Source organism: Chaetura pelagica, unplaced genomic scaffold (genome assembly GCF_000747805.2).
Source record: "Chaetura pelagica isolate M959 unplaced genomic scaffold, ChaPel_1.0 scaffold234, whole genome shotgun sequence".
In the NCBI taxonomy this organism is placed as follows: Eukaryota; Metazoa; Chordata; class Aves; order Apodiformes; family Apodidae; genus Chaetura; species Chaetura pelagica.
In genome coordinates, this window is record NW_009952967.1 from 869303 (window position 1) to 882894 (window position 13592).

Here is a 13592-nt window from a genome sequence, read left to right on the forward strand (position 1 = left end):
TGACCCCGACTGCTCCCTGTTCCCACAAGAGTTTTGCAGCAAATCGAGAGGAAATGGGAAGAAAAAAGCCAGATGGAGCCATCCATGCTTGGATTTCCCCTCTGCTCCAAGGACAAATCCTGCATCCGGCTCTGGGAGAGATGGGGGAGACCCAGAATGTCAGACAAGGCTGGGCTGTAAAACCACAGACTGGGCTCTGCACACCCTCTGATTAATCTTCTGGACCTGTTCCCATGATAAATTAGTAATTTAAAGGATTTTCAAACAAGACTCGGATGAAGGGACTTGTTCTGCAATGGGGAGAAAATTGATGTGGGGCAGATGATGGTGAAGGCAAAGTCAAAGCCAATAGCCCAGTATAAAGGATGGAACTGAGTTTGCAGGTGGGAAAGCACAAATACCTTTCCAAGCTCAAATCCAGGCTGGGTAGAGAATGGATGGAGAACAGCCCTGAGAAAGACTTGGGGGTGATGGTGGAAGCTCATCAGGAGCCAGCACCGTGCACTGGAGCCCAGAACCCACCCATGTCCTGGGCTGTATCACCAGCAGGGCCAGGGAGGGGATTGTCCCTTCTGCTCTGGTGAGATCCCCCTGGAGCGCTGAGGCCAGTTCTGGAGCCCCCAGCACAGGAAGGACATGGAGCTGCTGGAGAGAGCCCAGAGGAGGCAACGGAGATGATCCAAGGGCTGGAGCAGCTCTGCTCTGGAGACAGGCTGGGAGAGTTGGGGTGTTCAGCCTGGAGAAGAGAAGGCTCCAGGGAGACCTTAGAGCATCTTCCAGTGCCTGAAGGGGCTCCAGGAAAGCTCGGGAGGGACTTGGGACAAGGGCAGAGAGGGATGGGTTGAGGGGGTTGGATTAAAACTGGAATTGTGGAGGTTGAGGTTGGACATGAGGAGGGAATTCTTTGCTGTGAGGGTGGTGAGAGCCTGGCCCAGGTTGCCCAGGGAAGCTGTGGCTGCCCCATCCCTGGCAGTGTTGAAGGGCAGATTGGATGGGGCTTGGAGCAACCTGGGCTGGTGGGAGGTGTCCCTGCCCATGACAGGGGGTGGGACTGGATGATTTTTAATGTCACTTCCAACCCCAACCCCAACCATTCCATGGAGCTAGTGTTTGCCCCTCATGGCAGAGCTGTTAATCCAATAAAACCACCTGAGAACAGTATCTTATCCCCCTCCCCCATCCCTCTGGCAACTCACCCTTCTTTCTTCCTCCTTTTGTTTTCCACTTTTCCAGCCTACCTGACTGTCAGCATCGAGCCACTGCCACCCGTGGTGGTGGGAGACACCGTCACCCTGAAATGCAACTTCAAGACGGATGGGAAGATGAGAGAAATCGTCTGGTACCGGGTAAGAGGAGCCAGGTGCCACCTCTCTGCCCTTGGGGACAGGGCCATGAAGTCACCCGAGTGCTTTGCTCTTCTACAGCAGAAGGTCAAGGCTGGATGGTGGAGGGAAAGGCAGATGGCAGCTCTCGCTGATGGGAGTATCGAGGCAGCAAAGCAGACAGGCAGGCTGGCAGTGGAGAAACTGGATGGGGGAGGGATATCAAACAGCTTTGTTCTCATCCTGAGGGCTATGTGAGACTTTCTCCAGGTGTTTTGTTTGGGTTACCATGTGGAATTGGGGCTTGAAGGCTTGGTTTGGTCCTGGGGGGGTTTGCGCCGAGGGGCCGGGTGGGCACCGCTGTGCAAAGAGGTGTGTCATGGTGGGTGTGAAATGATGCAGAAAAGAAAAAAATAGGAGGTGGTTTTCATGCTGTGAGGGAAATTCTGCAAAATTGAAGGTGTCCGAGGCTTGGGGAGCAGTGCTGGGCTCTGCTCAGGAGATCTCAGCTATGAGCCATCCCCAAAACCTTCCCCCTTCTCAGCCTTGTCCCGAAAATTCACAGGGATGCAGGATGCTGCTGCAAAGCAAGACTTGGAGCATCTGGTTTTGTTTGGGGAGGGGGGATTTGGAGGCTGAAGCTTGTCCCCCACCAACACCACCCTCATCTTCACCAAGCCTGGCTCCAGCCTCAGGTATAACAGCCCAGAGTGGTATTTTTGGCTTCCTCCAGTGAATTTCTGGATAAGCTGCCACCATTAATAAAAACCTCATGGATCAGAGAAAACTTACAGGTTTTCCAGGATGGGGAAAAAAACCCCTCAGCTCTTTGCTCTCTCGTTTGCTCATGGAGGAGGCCAAGAAAGAGCTAATTGGGTTGGTGGCCTTTGAAGAAGTGGCAGCCCTTTGCTTTAAGAGATTTTTTTCTTGAGTTTAGTGTCTTGTTTCTGCTCCCTGAACAAGGAGCATCTCTGCCTTCAAGCTCTTCTTCTCATCCAGGCAGATTTATAAGGAGGGGAAGGTGCTCTCTGGCCTGATATATATTCAGCTGCTGGAGCGTGGTGAGTGCACATGAGTATTTCCATCAAGTCCTGGCTATAAATATGTGTATTTTAGGTGTGTAGAAGATGCCAGCAGAGAAATAGGAAAATATAAACCAAAACCTGTCCCAAACCCTAAACTGCACCTTGCTCAGTTTCCCCTTTTTTGGGGGGAGGAGGTTTTCCTTCCATCAGTGTTGCTGTCTCAGCCGAGTTTTTCCTTCCCTTTTCCACTTGGTAATATTGGATTAACCCACTTTCTCAGGAGCTGGGGCTGGATTTGCATAATCCCCCCAGCATGGAGGGATGCTGGAGGATGATGTGTTGGGGAGGCTGAGCAGGATGATGTCTCAAGGAGGCTGAGCACCCTGAGAAACCAGGGAGGGGAAGCTTCTTTTTAGCACCATAAATCCCCTTTTCTTCCAGGTTTTTACCCCCTTCCCGTTTTCTCCTTTCCTGGGACCTTCCCTTATTCAAAGTTGGGTTTTTCAGAGAGCTGCAAACCAATCCCCTCTCCCAGCTCCCCTTTGCAGCAGCTCCTCATGGCTGAGGGGTGGTGAGCAGGGTGGCAGCAAGTTTTCACTGGGGCAGGAAACCCCTTGGTGTGAGTCACTGCCACAGGGCACTTAGAAACATTGAATAATTTAAGTTGGAAAAGACCTTTAAGATCATCACATCCAACCATTAATAGACCAACATGAAATGCAGGAGCCTCGAGGAGCCTTGGGATGAGCAAAGGGGCTGTTTGACAGCAGAAACAGGAACATGCACCATCTGCTGAGGTGTTAATTAATATCGTTCATCTCCAGAGGGTGTGATCTGCCTGAGAACATGTGCAAACATGGGCCCAAACCCTTTGCACGTTGAGCAAAGAGCCCAAACACCCTTCCAGGAGATGAGGATTGTGGCATCTTTGCAAACGAGTTTGTAACGAGCCCGGACGGACACGGAGCTGTCACACTGTTTGCTGGCTCCATCCCGGGGGTCTTGCTGGAGACCTGATGATTATGGTCAGTGCCACGTTGCAGCAAGGGACAGGGAGGGAGAAAATTACTTTTTGCAGCAGTGCAGAGCGAGAAAGAATAATAATCATCATCATCGTCGTAGAAGCGGGAGAGGGAGGGAGGGCAAATCCTCGGAGTGGCTGTTGTGGCTCCGTGCAGACATCTGGCAGGGGAAACAGGCTGCAGACACAGCCAGGGGCATGGGTGAGATGATGGGAACTGCTAAAAAAGAGTTTCTGCAGGTCTTTGGTGACAAGTGAGGGCTGGGCATGGCTTCCTGGAGGAGAGCAGCCTTCCCATTCCCACCATCCTGCTGCTTCTGGGGGCAGAGGCTGGGCCAAGGGGTGTGCAGGGGGAGGCTGGGGGTGATGGGGAGACCTTGGGGCCAGGGGAGTTGCTTTGCTCCTTTTAATTAGGGTTTGGTGCTCAGGGTAATTAATAAGAAGGAGAAAAACCTCAGAGCTGAGGCTTGTGTTGCTGTCTGCTCCCTTGGGGTATGGACATTGGTCCCTATAGCACCCATGGGGTATGGGCATGGCTGTAGCACCCATGCTGTGTGGACGTTGCTTCCCACAGCACCCAGGCATGGCTGCTTCTCTCCATAGCACCCATTAAGTGGCATTTGGGGGCACAGGGACACAAAGCAGGACCCTGCAGTTCCCCCCACCCCTCTGCAGGCCTTTCTCCCCACCCTTCCCACAGCACCTCTTGTTCTGCAGCTCCCAGGTGGGTGCTTAGGGACTGCAGAGCCTTTCCCTCCACCCAGGGGCTCGTGGGGCTGGTTGTGTGTGTCCCCCTCCCACCACAGCCCCTGGGGGCTCCCGTGACCACAGTGAGCAGGGACCGATGTGTTACAGATGTTGGTGGCAACGCTTGGAGTCACTTGATGGATGGTGACAAAGTGATGTCCCCAGGGGGCTCCCCCTGCCACTGCCCATTAGGAGCAATGAGATTTTATGGGCATCACCCGGGGTGGCTCTGAGGCTGGTGACAGTGATAAAGTCGCAGGCAGCAGCATCAGCTCCAGGGGAGGGGGGAAGACAGAGTGGAAGAGCCAAGTGAAGGGCACCTGACGTGCTCAGGCTGTCACAAACCCTCTGGACAGCCCAGAGCCGTGGCAAAGCTGGGAATGCTGCCGTGGGAATGCTTGGGAGGAGCAGGGAGAGAGGCACTAGGATGCTGTGTTTTCCCTCTGGCTCCTGGAAATCATCTCCTAGATATTCACAACCACCACCCCCCAGCTCCAAATTTCCAAGCAATTCACAGTGGGTTGTGCCTTTTATTTATAAACCAGAGGGACAAAAATCCCAAGTTTTATGGCTGTGGAAAAAATGTCTGAAACCTGAGCAAAGCCAGTGCTGGAGAGATCCTGGGTTGGGAACTGTGAGAGGTCGGGACTGTGCTATTCACCTCCCGCCAGTCGGGTCATCTCCATGCCTGGGTGATGATCATTTAAATGTCAGTGTGGGGAACTCACTGGATTCCTCACACTCAGGGGGGAGAGAAGGTCACAAGTGCCAGCAGAATTTATTGAGCTGTTTATTGCAGTGTGGTGAGGGCAACACTCCAGCTCTGGGGATCCCAACATGGATCATGGAATGGTTTGGGTTGGAAGGGACCTTAAAGATCATCTAGTTCCAACCCCCCTGCATGGGCAGGGACACCTCCCACCAGCCCAGGCTGCTCCAAGCCCCATCCAACCTGCCCTTCAACACTGCCAGGGATGGGGCAGCCACAGCTTCCCTGGGCAACCTGGGCCAGGCTCTCACCACCCTCACAGCAAAGTTCTTCCTCGTACTGCACTTAAATCTCCCCTCTTCCAGTTTTAACCCATTCCTTCTCATTCCATCCCTCCCTGCCCTTGTCCCAAGTCCCTCCCCAGCTTTCCTGGAGCCCCTTCAGGCACTGGAAGATGCTCTCAGGTCTCCCTGGAGCCTTCTCTTCTCCAGGCTGAACACCCCAACTCTCCCAGCCTGTCTCCAGAGCAGAGCTGCTCCAGCCCTTGGATCATCTCTGTGGCCTCCTCTGGATTTGCTGCAATGGCTCCTTGTCCTTCTTGTGTTGGGGACCTCAGGACTGGGCCCAGTCCTGCAGGGGAGATCCAGCAATCTGGGGGTGGGAAAAGGGGTTTCAGCCAGTGAAATGCAGATGCTCAAGCTGGGGAGTGAGACAGAAAGAAAAAGCTAAAAAAGGGGGTTTGCAGCAGGATGCATTCGTCCCAGCAGCTGCCATGGGACTTCTGTAAATCCTGGTGCTCCTCCCAGAGCAGACCAAGCATTGCATTCCCCCCTTTGGGGTGTTTTCCCTTGGAAAAAAGGTTTACATTCAGGATGAGGCTGATAGAAGAAGTCCATACCCAGAGTCCATCACCCTTCACCCTCCCAGGGTGATGCCCAGCAGATCTCCTACCCTTTTACAACCCACTTTGTCCCCCAGAATCCCTCTCCCCCATCCATTTGGTCCCACATCTGTCACTCCTGGGTGCTTATCTATCCCTCCCAGCATCCTTGTGAGAATGTCCAGCAATATTCCTGGTTCCAGTCTATCTTGGGTCACTGCTGAGGTGGGACAGATGGCAGGGGGGCTCTCACTGCACCAGCAGGAGGGAGCAGGAGGTTAATGTCTCCCCAGACAGTGTGGTCTGGGTGTTTGTTGTGTTTTTTTTTGTCAGGAATAAGGTTATTTCTCAGGTTGCAACACCTCACAACCTCACCTTCCAGTGCCTTAAATGTGATTTTCCCTCTCCCTATGCCCCTTTTCCTCCTGCTCCTGGTGCAGGCAACATCACCTGGGACAATCACCATTGGATGTTCTGGAATTCTCCTCCTTCTCCCCAGCAAGAAGTGTTGACCCTTCTCACTTCCCTGTGGAGGTTACCAGCAAATTTATAATATCTCCACTTCAACCAAAATGAACCAAATGAGTGCAGATGAAAAGCTGGAAATAGGTCTTCTCCCTGGAGAGAGGCTGTTTTCTCTGTGCCTTTTCATAGCAACCTCTTGGTTGGCTGTAATTCCCAGAGGATGCAGCAGCTTCCCTTGCATTCATCTTTGGGGGGATGTGAGAGGTCCCGGGAGGATGAGCAGTGGAGTGGAGTGGAGTGGAGGGAGCTGAATTTTTCCCATTCCTATCCTTGGATCTAGCTCAACGTTTTCCTGCTTTGCCCACATCTGTCCAGATGTGCTGAGAAACCTGTGGCTGCAAACTCCTGCTCCATGTCTTTCCACCTTTCCCCATGCCCTGAAGATCCCTCCTTGGAGCAAAAGATCTCCCTGAAAAATAATCCCTGGAAAACCCTTTGAGCTCCTACACCAAGAGCAGCTCTGAGGTTTCTTCCCCAAACCTTCCACAGGACAGAAAAAAAAGTCAGGAAAAGTCAGATGCATCCTAGGAAATTTCCTTTCGTTCCCAAGGCTGGAGATTTATGGCCCTGATAATTCTTCCTGCAGTTCTTCATCCCACGTCTGTCCCAACGTGTATTTTCTTTGCCATAAAAGCTTCAGCCCTGGCCAATAAATTTGAGGAGGTGGTTTTGGGGTGACAGTTTTTCTTCTTCCCTTCTTTTTTGCCGTTAAAAACAAGCAAAACAAAACAAAACCAGAGAAAAGGGAACATTTTTTTTTAGTCCAAGTTGAGTGTTGCCCAAGGATGAGAAGCATTGGGGGGAGGTGGGAGGGGCATCTCATCCTGAGAAATGCTGGTTTTGAGGGGTTAATCCCCAGAAATTCCCTTCTCCTGAGTCTTTTTTGAAAAAAAAAAACCAAACATTTTAACCTTCTAATGAATCGATTGGAGCTGTTCTAGCCCCAAAATGTGCCTCTATCACCTGGATCCCTTTCATCTGCCTTTTTCTCCTTAATTTAACCCTCATCTTGGCTCCTCAGAAGAGAGGAGATAAGTCTGAATGGGCTGGGAGAACACAGGGAAGAAATAAGTCCTTCCCAGTCCTAAAAAGAGCCTTTTTCCACTTAAAAATGACAATCCCAGCTTGGGGCTGGAGACAGGAGTTGACAACATGATAACAGGACAGAAACACGTGGGTTTTGGCAGGTAAATAATAAAGAAATTATAGTTATTGCCATCTTCATAGAAATATGGCAAATAAACATGTTAAGAAGAAATGTTTCAGAAGTAAAAATGCATTAAAAAATTAAATCTCTTTAAAGTGAAATTCTTTTGAAAATAAAAATCTATTTATAATTTTAAAAGCAGGTTCAAAGCTGCTCGTGCATTTAGAAAAGTGACCACAAGGGTCCTATATATATTTGTTGGGTTTTTTTGCAGGTGACTGATGGTGGCACCATCAAGCAGAAGATCTTCACCTTTGATGCCATGTTCTCCACCAATTTCTCCCACATGGAAAATTATAGGAAGAGGGAAGATCTGGTCTACCAGTCCACTGTGCGGTAAGTCACCTTGATGTCACCTCCCTTGATGTGCTGGCTGCTTTTTAATGCCTATTTGGAGGAATTGGTGATGCTGGAGATGCTCAGAGGTTGCTCAGGAGAAGCTGGAGATGCTCAGGAGAAGCTGGAGGTGCTCAGGAGAAGATGGAGAAACTGGAGATGCTGAGGGGGTGCTCAACAGTTGCTCAGAAGAAGGTGGAGATGATCAGTGGATGCTCAGGAGAAGCTGGAGGTGCTCAGGTGTTGCTCAGGAGAAGCTAGAGGTGCTCAGATGTTGCTCAGGGGGATGCTTAGAGGATACTCAGGGGTTGCTCAGGCAATGTTCAGAGACTGCTCAGGTGGTTGCTCAGAGAAGGGTCAGGGGATTCTCAGAAGTTGGAGATGATCAGGTGTTGCTCAGGAGAAGCTGGAGATGCTCAGGGGATGCTCAGGAGAAGTTGGAGGCTGCTCAGGGAGTTGTTCAGAGAAGGGTCAGGCTCAGAGGATGCTCAGAAACACCAGGAGATGCTCAGAGGCTGCTCCACTCCTCAGGTTTTGTTTCCCTGTGCAGCACAGGCTCCGCTCAGCTGCGCGCTGGGATGTTGTACAAATTCCTGACATGACTAATTATTGTTTAGAGGATGTTTTGGCTGCTTCCAGAAGGGATTACACATTCCCTAACTCAACAACCTCACTCTCCTGCCATCAACCCAGCTCTCCTCAAGCAGGGAGCACCAGGAAAATCAGCAATTAAACCAGAATAAAACATCCCCCCGTGCATCAGACATCCCGACCACGAGCATCCCTTGAGCAAGGGATGAGGCCATCACACCACCCTGGCGAGAAAAAGCAGCTGTTTTTTCTGGCTCCAAAACCTCTGTTTTGGTTTGGTTGTGGTTTTTTTTTTTTCTCTCTTTCACCGGGTACTGTAGAACTAATAGAATTTGCAGGCAGAAAATTTCACAGCCCCAGGACCAAGGACTTAAAAGCCTCAGCAACCATCGGCGCGGTGCCGGCAAATCAGCCGTGGAGCCAAGGATGTTGGTGGTAAAAAGTCTTTTCACACAGTTGTTTGCAGAGGAAAGCAACAACTAGCCTGGGGAGAAAGGAGATGTTTCTCAGAGGGTATGAAAAGGGTTGTTTTCTGGATCATTGGCTTGATGCTTTTTGGGGTTGTTGGTTTTTTTAGAGGGGTTTCCTGCTGTTTTTCAGGCTCTGGGGAAGGGCCAGGTTTGGCAATGGGTCACTCTCTCCCCAAAAATTCCCACTCAGCTTTTCCTCTCCCATTCATTTTACCCTTCTGTATTTTCTGCTGGTTATTTCTTTATTTCTTTATTCTTGATTTTAATCTTTTCCATGGAGTGAGCACGTTGGTGCCATCCCAGGGAGTGTTATCCCAAGCAGCACAGCTCTTATCTGCACGGTGCAGAGCACGGCCGCCGCTGCCTCTTTTCATCCCAGCTTTGAACGCCGCCCGCTCGGATGTGAAGAGCAAAGCTGGGAGATATCCAGCCCTGCCTTCTTTTCTTAATTATTTCTTTCTTTTTCTTTTTCCCCTCCTCTGTTTAAAAAAAGCTCACCCTCATCAAGGAAGTCACTGCTTTATGAATATCTACAGGATTTATTATTTTTTTTTCCCCTTGATTTCCATACTTAGAGGACACAAAGGACACCACTTGGCTTTGCAAGCCCCTCTCTCCTCTCCCTGCCCATCATCTAAACCTCAAACTGACCAACTTAGACCATTTTATACCCAAATCCATACTCAAACCCGAAAGGGCTTGTCCTCTGTGGTGAGGGGCATCCATCAGGATGGAGAAAGTTCCCAGCTTGGTGGGGATGGAAGCTACTAACGAAGGGTGTGGATTATTTCCTGCTCCATGTGCAGGTAATTAGAGGCTGGACCAGATGGTGGAGGCTTCAGTTGAAAGAGTCTTGGCCACTAAAAGGAGTTGCCAAGTGACTGTTTGCTTTGATGGGGGCTTGTTTGTGCTGGTGGGGCCTTGCATGGCAAGGGGGAGGCATAGGAAGGTAGCCAGGAGCTTGTGGAAAGGATCTGGAGAGCCAGCATTGTGTTTCCCCCTGGCCAAGGAAGCCCCATGAGGTGCATGCCTGGGTTTGTCAGGAAAAGTGGTGGGGTTAAGGTGAAGGTGGTTTGCTGGGTGCTCCGTGTGGGAATTGTCCCCATCCTGTTGCTGTGGTGGGATGCTGGGAGGTGGCACGGTGTTGCTAGCGAGGTGGGATGGTAGAGCTGGTGAGCTGGAATGACGTTTCCAGCTGACAAAGCAGGATGATGTTGCTGGTGAGGTGGGATGATGCCAACTGAGAAAGTGGCTCCTGTGCAGCTGGTGTGGGTGTTTCTGCCTCCAGCAACATGGAGCCTTTTGCACATCTAGACAAAGTATCAAGATAAAGGATCTAAACAAGATATTGATGTCAAGGGTCTAGATAATGCATCATCAATGCACCTTCTGGGTTCCCCTGGAGTTTGGGCTTCTCATGCTTTCCAATCACCATGCTTTACCTCAGCCCTTCCACCTCCCAAGTGCTCCATCCCTCCCACAACAGCACTTGGGAGGGTCAAATGTCCACGTGTGGCAGGTTCCTGCTCCCAGTGATGCCTTTCCCACCTGTAAGTTTCTCCTTTCAATAATGGAATCACTTCCCAATCACTTCCCTTCCTGAGGAGCTGTCAGTGCTGTCAAACTCCAGCTGTTAAAACACATTACACAGCTCCCTCCTGCAGCCTTGGCACTTATTAATAGTTTATTGATCCCCATCGCCAGTGAAGAACAAGCCCATGGGATGCCTCGGGTGCTGACTGTCCCATGGGACAATGGGGTTGGGATGGAGGGGGAGCAAGAAGTGAGCCCTGGCTGTTCCCCCCCAGCCTTCCTGAGGTTCGTATTTCGGACAATGGTCCCTACGAGTGTCACGTGGGGATTTATGACCGAGCCACACGGGAGAAAGTGGTCCTGGCATCTGGGAACGTGTTCCTCAATGTGATGGGTGAGTGCAGCCCCTCACAGGGAGGGGGGAGTGGAGGGAAAAGGGATGTGGGTTCGGAGGGTGGGGGACAACAGGGGTTTGGCTCATTTTCCCATCCCTAGGGATGGAGACGGGGATGAGGATGGAGCTAGAGATGGGGATGGGTATAGGGACAGGGGTGGTGATGGGAACGCGGATGGTGATGAAGACAGGGATGGGAATGGGGACTGGCTTGGGAATGGGGACAGGAATGGGGATGAAGATGTGGGTGGAGAAGAGGACAGGGGTGGTCATGGGAACAGGAATGGTGATGAGGACAGGCATGGGAATGGGGACAGGAATGGGGACAAAGGTGTGGATGGAGAAAAGGCCAGGGATAAAGATGGGGACAAGGGTAAGAATGGCAACAGGAATGGGGATGGGACAAGGATGCATGTGGAGACGGGTATAGGGATGAGGATGGAGATGGGGGAGTGTTGAGGACCCCGTGCTAAGCCCCTGGCTCTGCTCCCTGGCAGCTCCTCCCACATCCATCTCGGTGCTCGCTGCCGACACGCCAGCGCCCTTCAGCCGCTACCAGGCTCAGAACTTCACCCTGGTGTGCGTGGTCTCTGGTGGCAAGCCCGCCCCCCTGGTGAGCCCCCAGCCTCTTGAATCTTTCACATATATGTATACGTGTATGAAGCAAGCATCAAAAATACATATCTATATAAAATATAGATAACATATCTGTGCTGCTCTGGGAGGCAAAATAAGGCGAAGAGCTGCCTGCTCCCCAAATCTTGCTCTGCAGCAGCTTTCCATGGAACCTTGGGAAGGAGCCCTGTGCAAAGGGTGTTGGCTGTCCCCACCAGCCTCCCTGTCCCCTTTGTCCCCACGCAGGTGTACTTCAAGCGGGATGGAGAACCCATCGAGGCCACCCCGCTCCCGGAGCCGCCGGTCGGCACCGGGAACTGGGCACCGCGTAACCTCCTTCACCGTGACCTGGATGACACCAAGGTGCCCAAATCTCTGGCGGCCGAAGGAGGGGTGGGAGGTGGGCAACCCTTGGCCACAGCAGACCCCCCACGGGGGTTGGCAGCCGAGAGGGATCTGGTCACCGAGGTCATCCCGGAAACTGTGGTGAGCCGGGAATTCCCGCGGTGGGTGCACGTGGCCGAGCCCATCTACTACTTCCGCCACACGCACGCGCCGCTGAGCGATGGGACAGTGGAGGCGCGGGCCACCCTCACCTGGACCCTGAACCCCCAAATTGACAACGAGGCACTCTTCAGCTGCGAGGTGAAGCACCCGGCGCTCTCCATGCCCATGCAGTCCGAGGTGACGCTTGGTAAGCTTGGCCACCACAGCTGAGTTGTTTTGGGGGTGGGTTTTTGCCCTTGGTCAGGGCTGTGGTGGTGGGTGTGGGTGTGAGCAGGGAGGGGTGGGTGTTTAAGCTGGGGGTGGGGGACATTGGTTTGGTGGGTCTCTGTTGTCTGCAGGAAAGGTGAGGAAGATGGTAGCCCCTGAATGTTACCTCCTATGGAGGAGGAGAGGATGGGATAGAGGAGCTCCTCTGGACTGGGGTCATGTTTGGACCAGGGTGGGGACACCTTCATCTCATACTGACTTCAACTCCATCCATCTATACACAGTCCCAAGAGACCTGAAGACATGCCATGACCCTGGCTGGCAATGACTCTTGTTGGCCGTCACCACCCAGCTCATCCCAGTGGGGATTGCTGGTGGGGAGGGGTCCCCCTGCACAGGAGCAGCCTGTCATGCTGATGAGGCCCCAGCTGTGGTGGGACCCAGGGTGGTGGGACTGAGGCCAGGGCTGCCCCATTGGTTCCCAGCATGCCCAGGACCCTACAAGAGAGGAAGCTCCGAAAGACACGATGGGGGTTGGTGAACAAGAGTATTTAGTGGGACCCAGCTAGGGCTGGGGCTCCTCTACCCTCTCCTGGTTCCCTGACAAAAGAGGCTGAGCTCTCCACTGGGGTTGCCCCAGCTTTGGGGTACCTCCTGGTTTGGCTGCTCTAGCCTTCCTCCCCTTTAGCTGGGTGGAGAAGACTGGGCTATGTTCTTCGCCAAGTAGGGCACTTGGCTCGCTGCATCAGCAGTGATGGACCATCTCCTGCAGAGCTTTCCCTCATTGGCTTTTCACCCATCTTTGGCTCAGGCTTCAGTGTGCACAAGCCTCTCATTGCTGATGTTCCATCTCCTTTCCTCCAGCTCATCAACCCCCTCAATTAGTGGGAGGTTGGTGGCAACGAGGAGGTCAACAGGAGGCTGGCAGCCAACAAGGAGGGCAGCAGCTCTCCTGCTAATAGCTTGTCCTCCATTATCTGTTCCTCCCCACAATGAGCGCTCTCTCCCAGCGTACAACTGTCCAAAAAAAATGCCCTCGGTTCTGCATTTTCACACCTTCATTAGAAGCTGTGTCCTTCACCACTGATGCATCCCATTACAGTTGTCTATCAATCTTGCAGTCCTCCTATTCTTCTGCCTGCTGGGTCCTTGCCTACCTGTCTATCAATCATTTGGACGTCTGTCAACCTGCCCATCAATCACCCAGCCATCAGCACCCCTCTCTCCATTATCATTATTAACTGTTATTAACCCCAGCCAAGGGCACCCACCAGCTCCAGGAACCCCTTTTGGCTGATGTGCCTTCTTGTCCCCATTCCCTTGCAGTGGCTCCCAAGGGCCCGAAGATCACAATGACCCCAACGAGAGCTCGTGTTGGAGACACCGTGAGGATCTTGGTGCAGGGCTTCCAGGTCAGCATCCCCATCCAGCCCCAAGGCTGTGGGGCAGTGCCACACCAATGGGCATCCTTGCATCCACACCACCACTTTGTGTGGTTGGCTT

At 52.3% G+C, this 13592-nt stretch overlaps 1 protein-coding gene across 1 annotated transcript in view; it reads left to right on the forward strand.

The window, feature by feature from the left end:
• The first annotated feature begins 365 nt into the window (after positions 1-365).
• The window catches only part of IGSF21 (immunoglobin superfamily, member 21), a 14190-nt gene continuing 963 nt past the window's right edge, over positions 366-13592 (forward strand). Inside the window, exons 1-7 of the mRNA XM_009995790.1 lie at positions 366-426; positions 1234-1346; positions 7651-7772; positions 10642-10760; positions 11258-11373; positions 11622-12069; positions 13416-13501. Of these exons, the coding sequence (XP_009994092.1) occupies positions 366-426; positions 1234-1346; positions 7651-7772; positions 10642-10760; positions 11258-11373; positions 11622-12069; positions 13416-13501 (1065 nt within the window). The remainder of the gene's footprint in view (positions 427-1233; positions 1347-7650; positions 7773-10641; positions 10761-11257; positions 11374-11621; positions 12070-13415; positions 13502-13592) is intronic.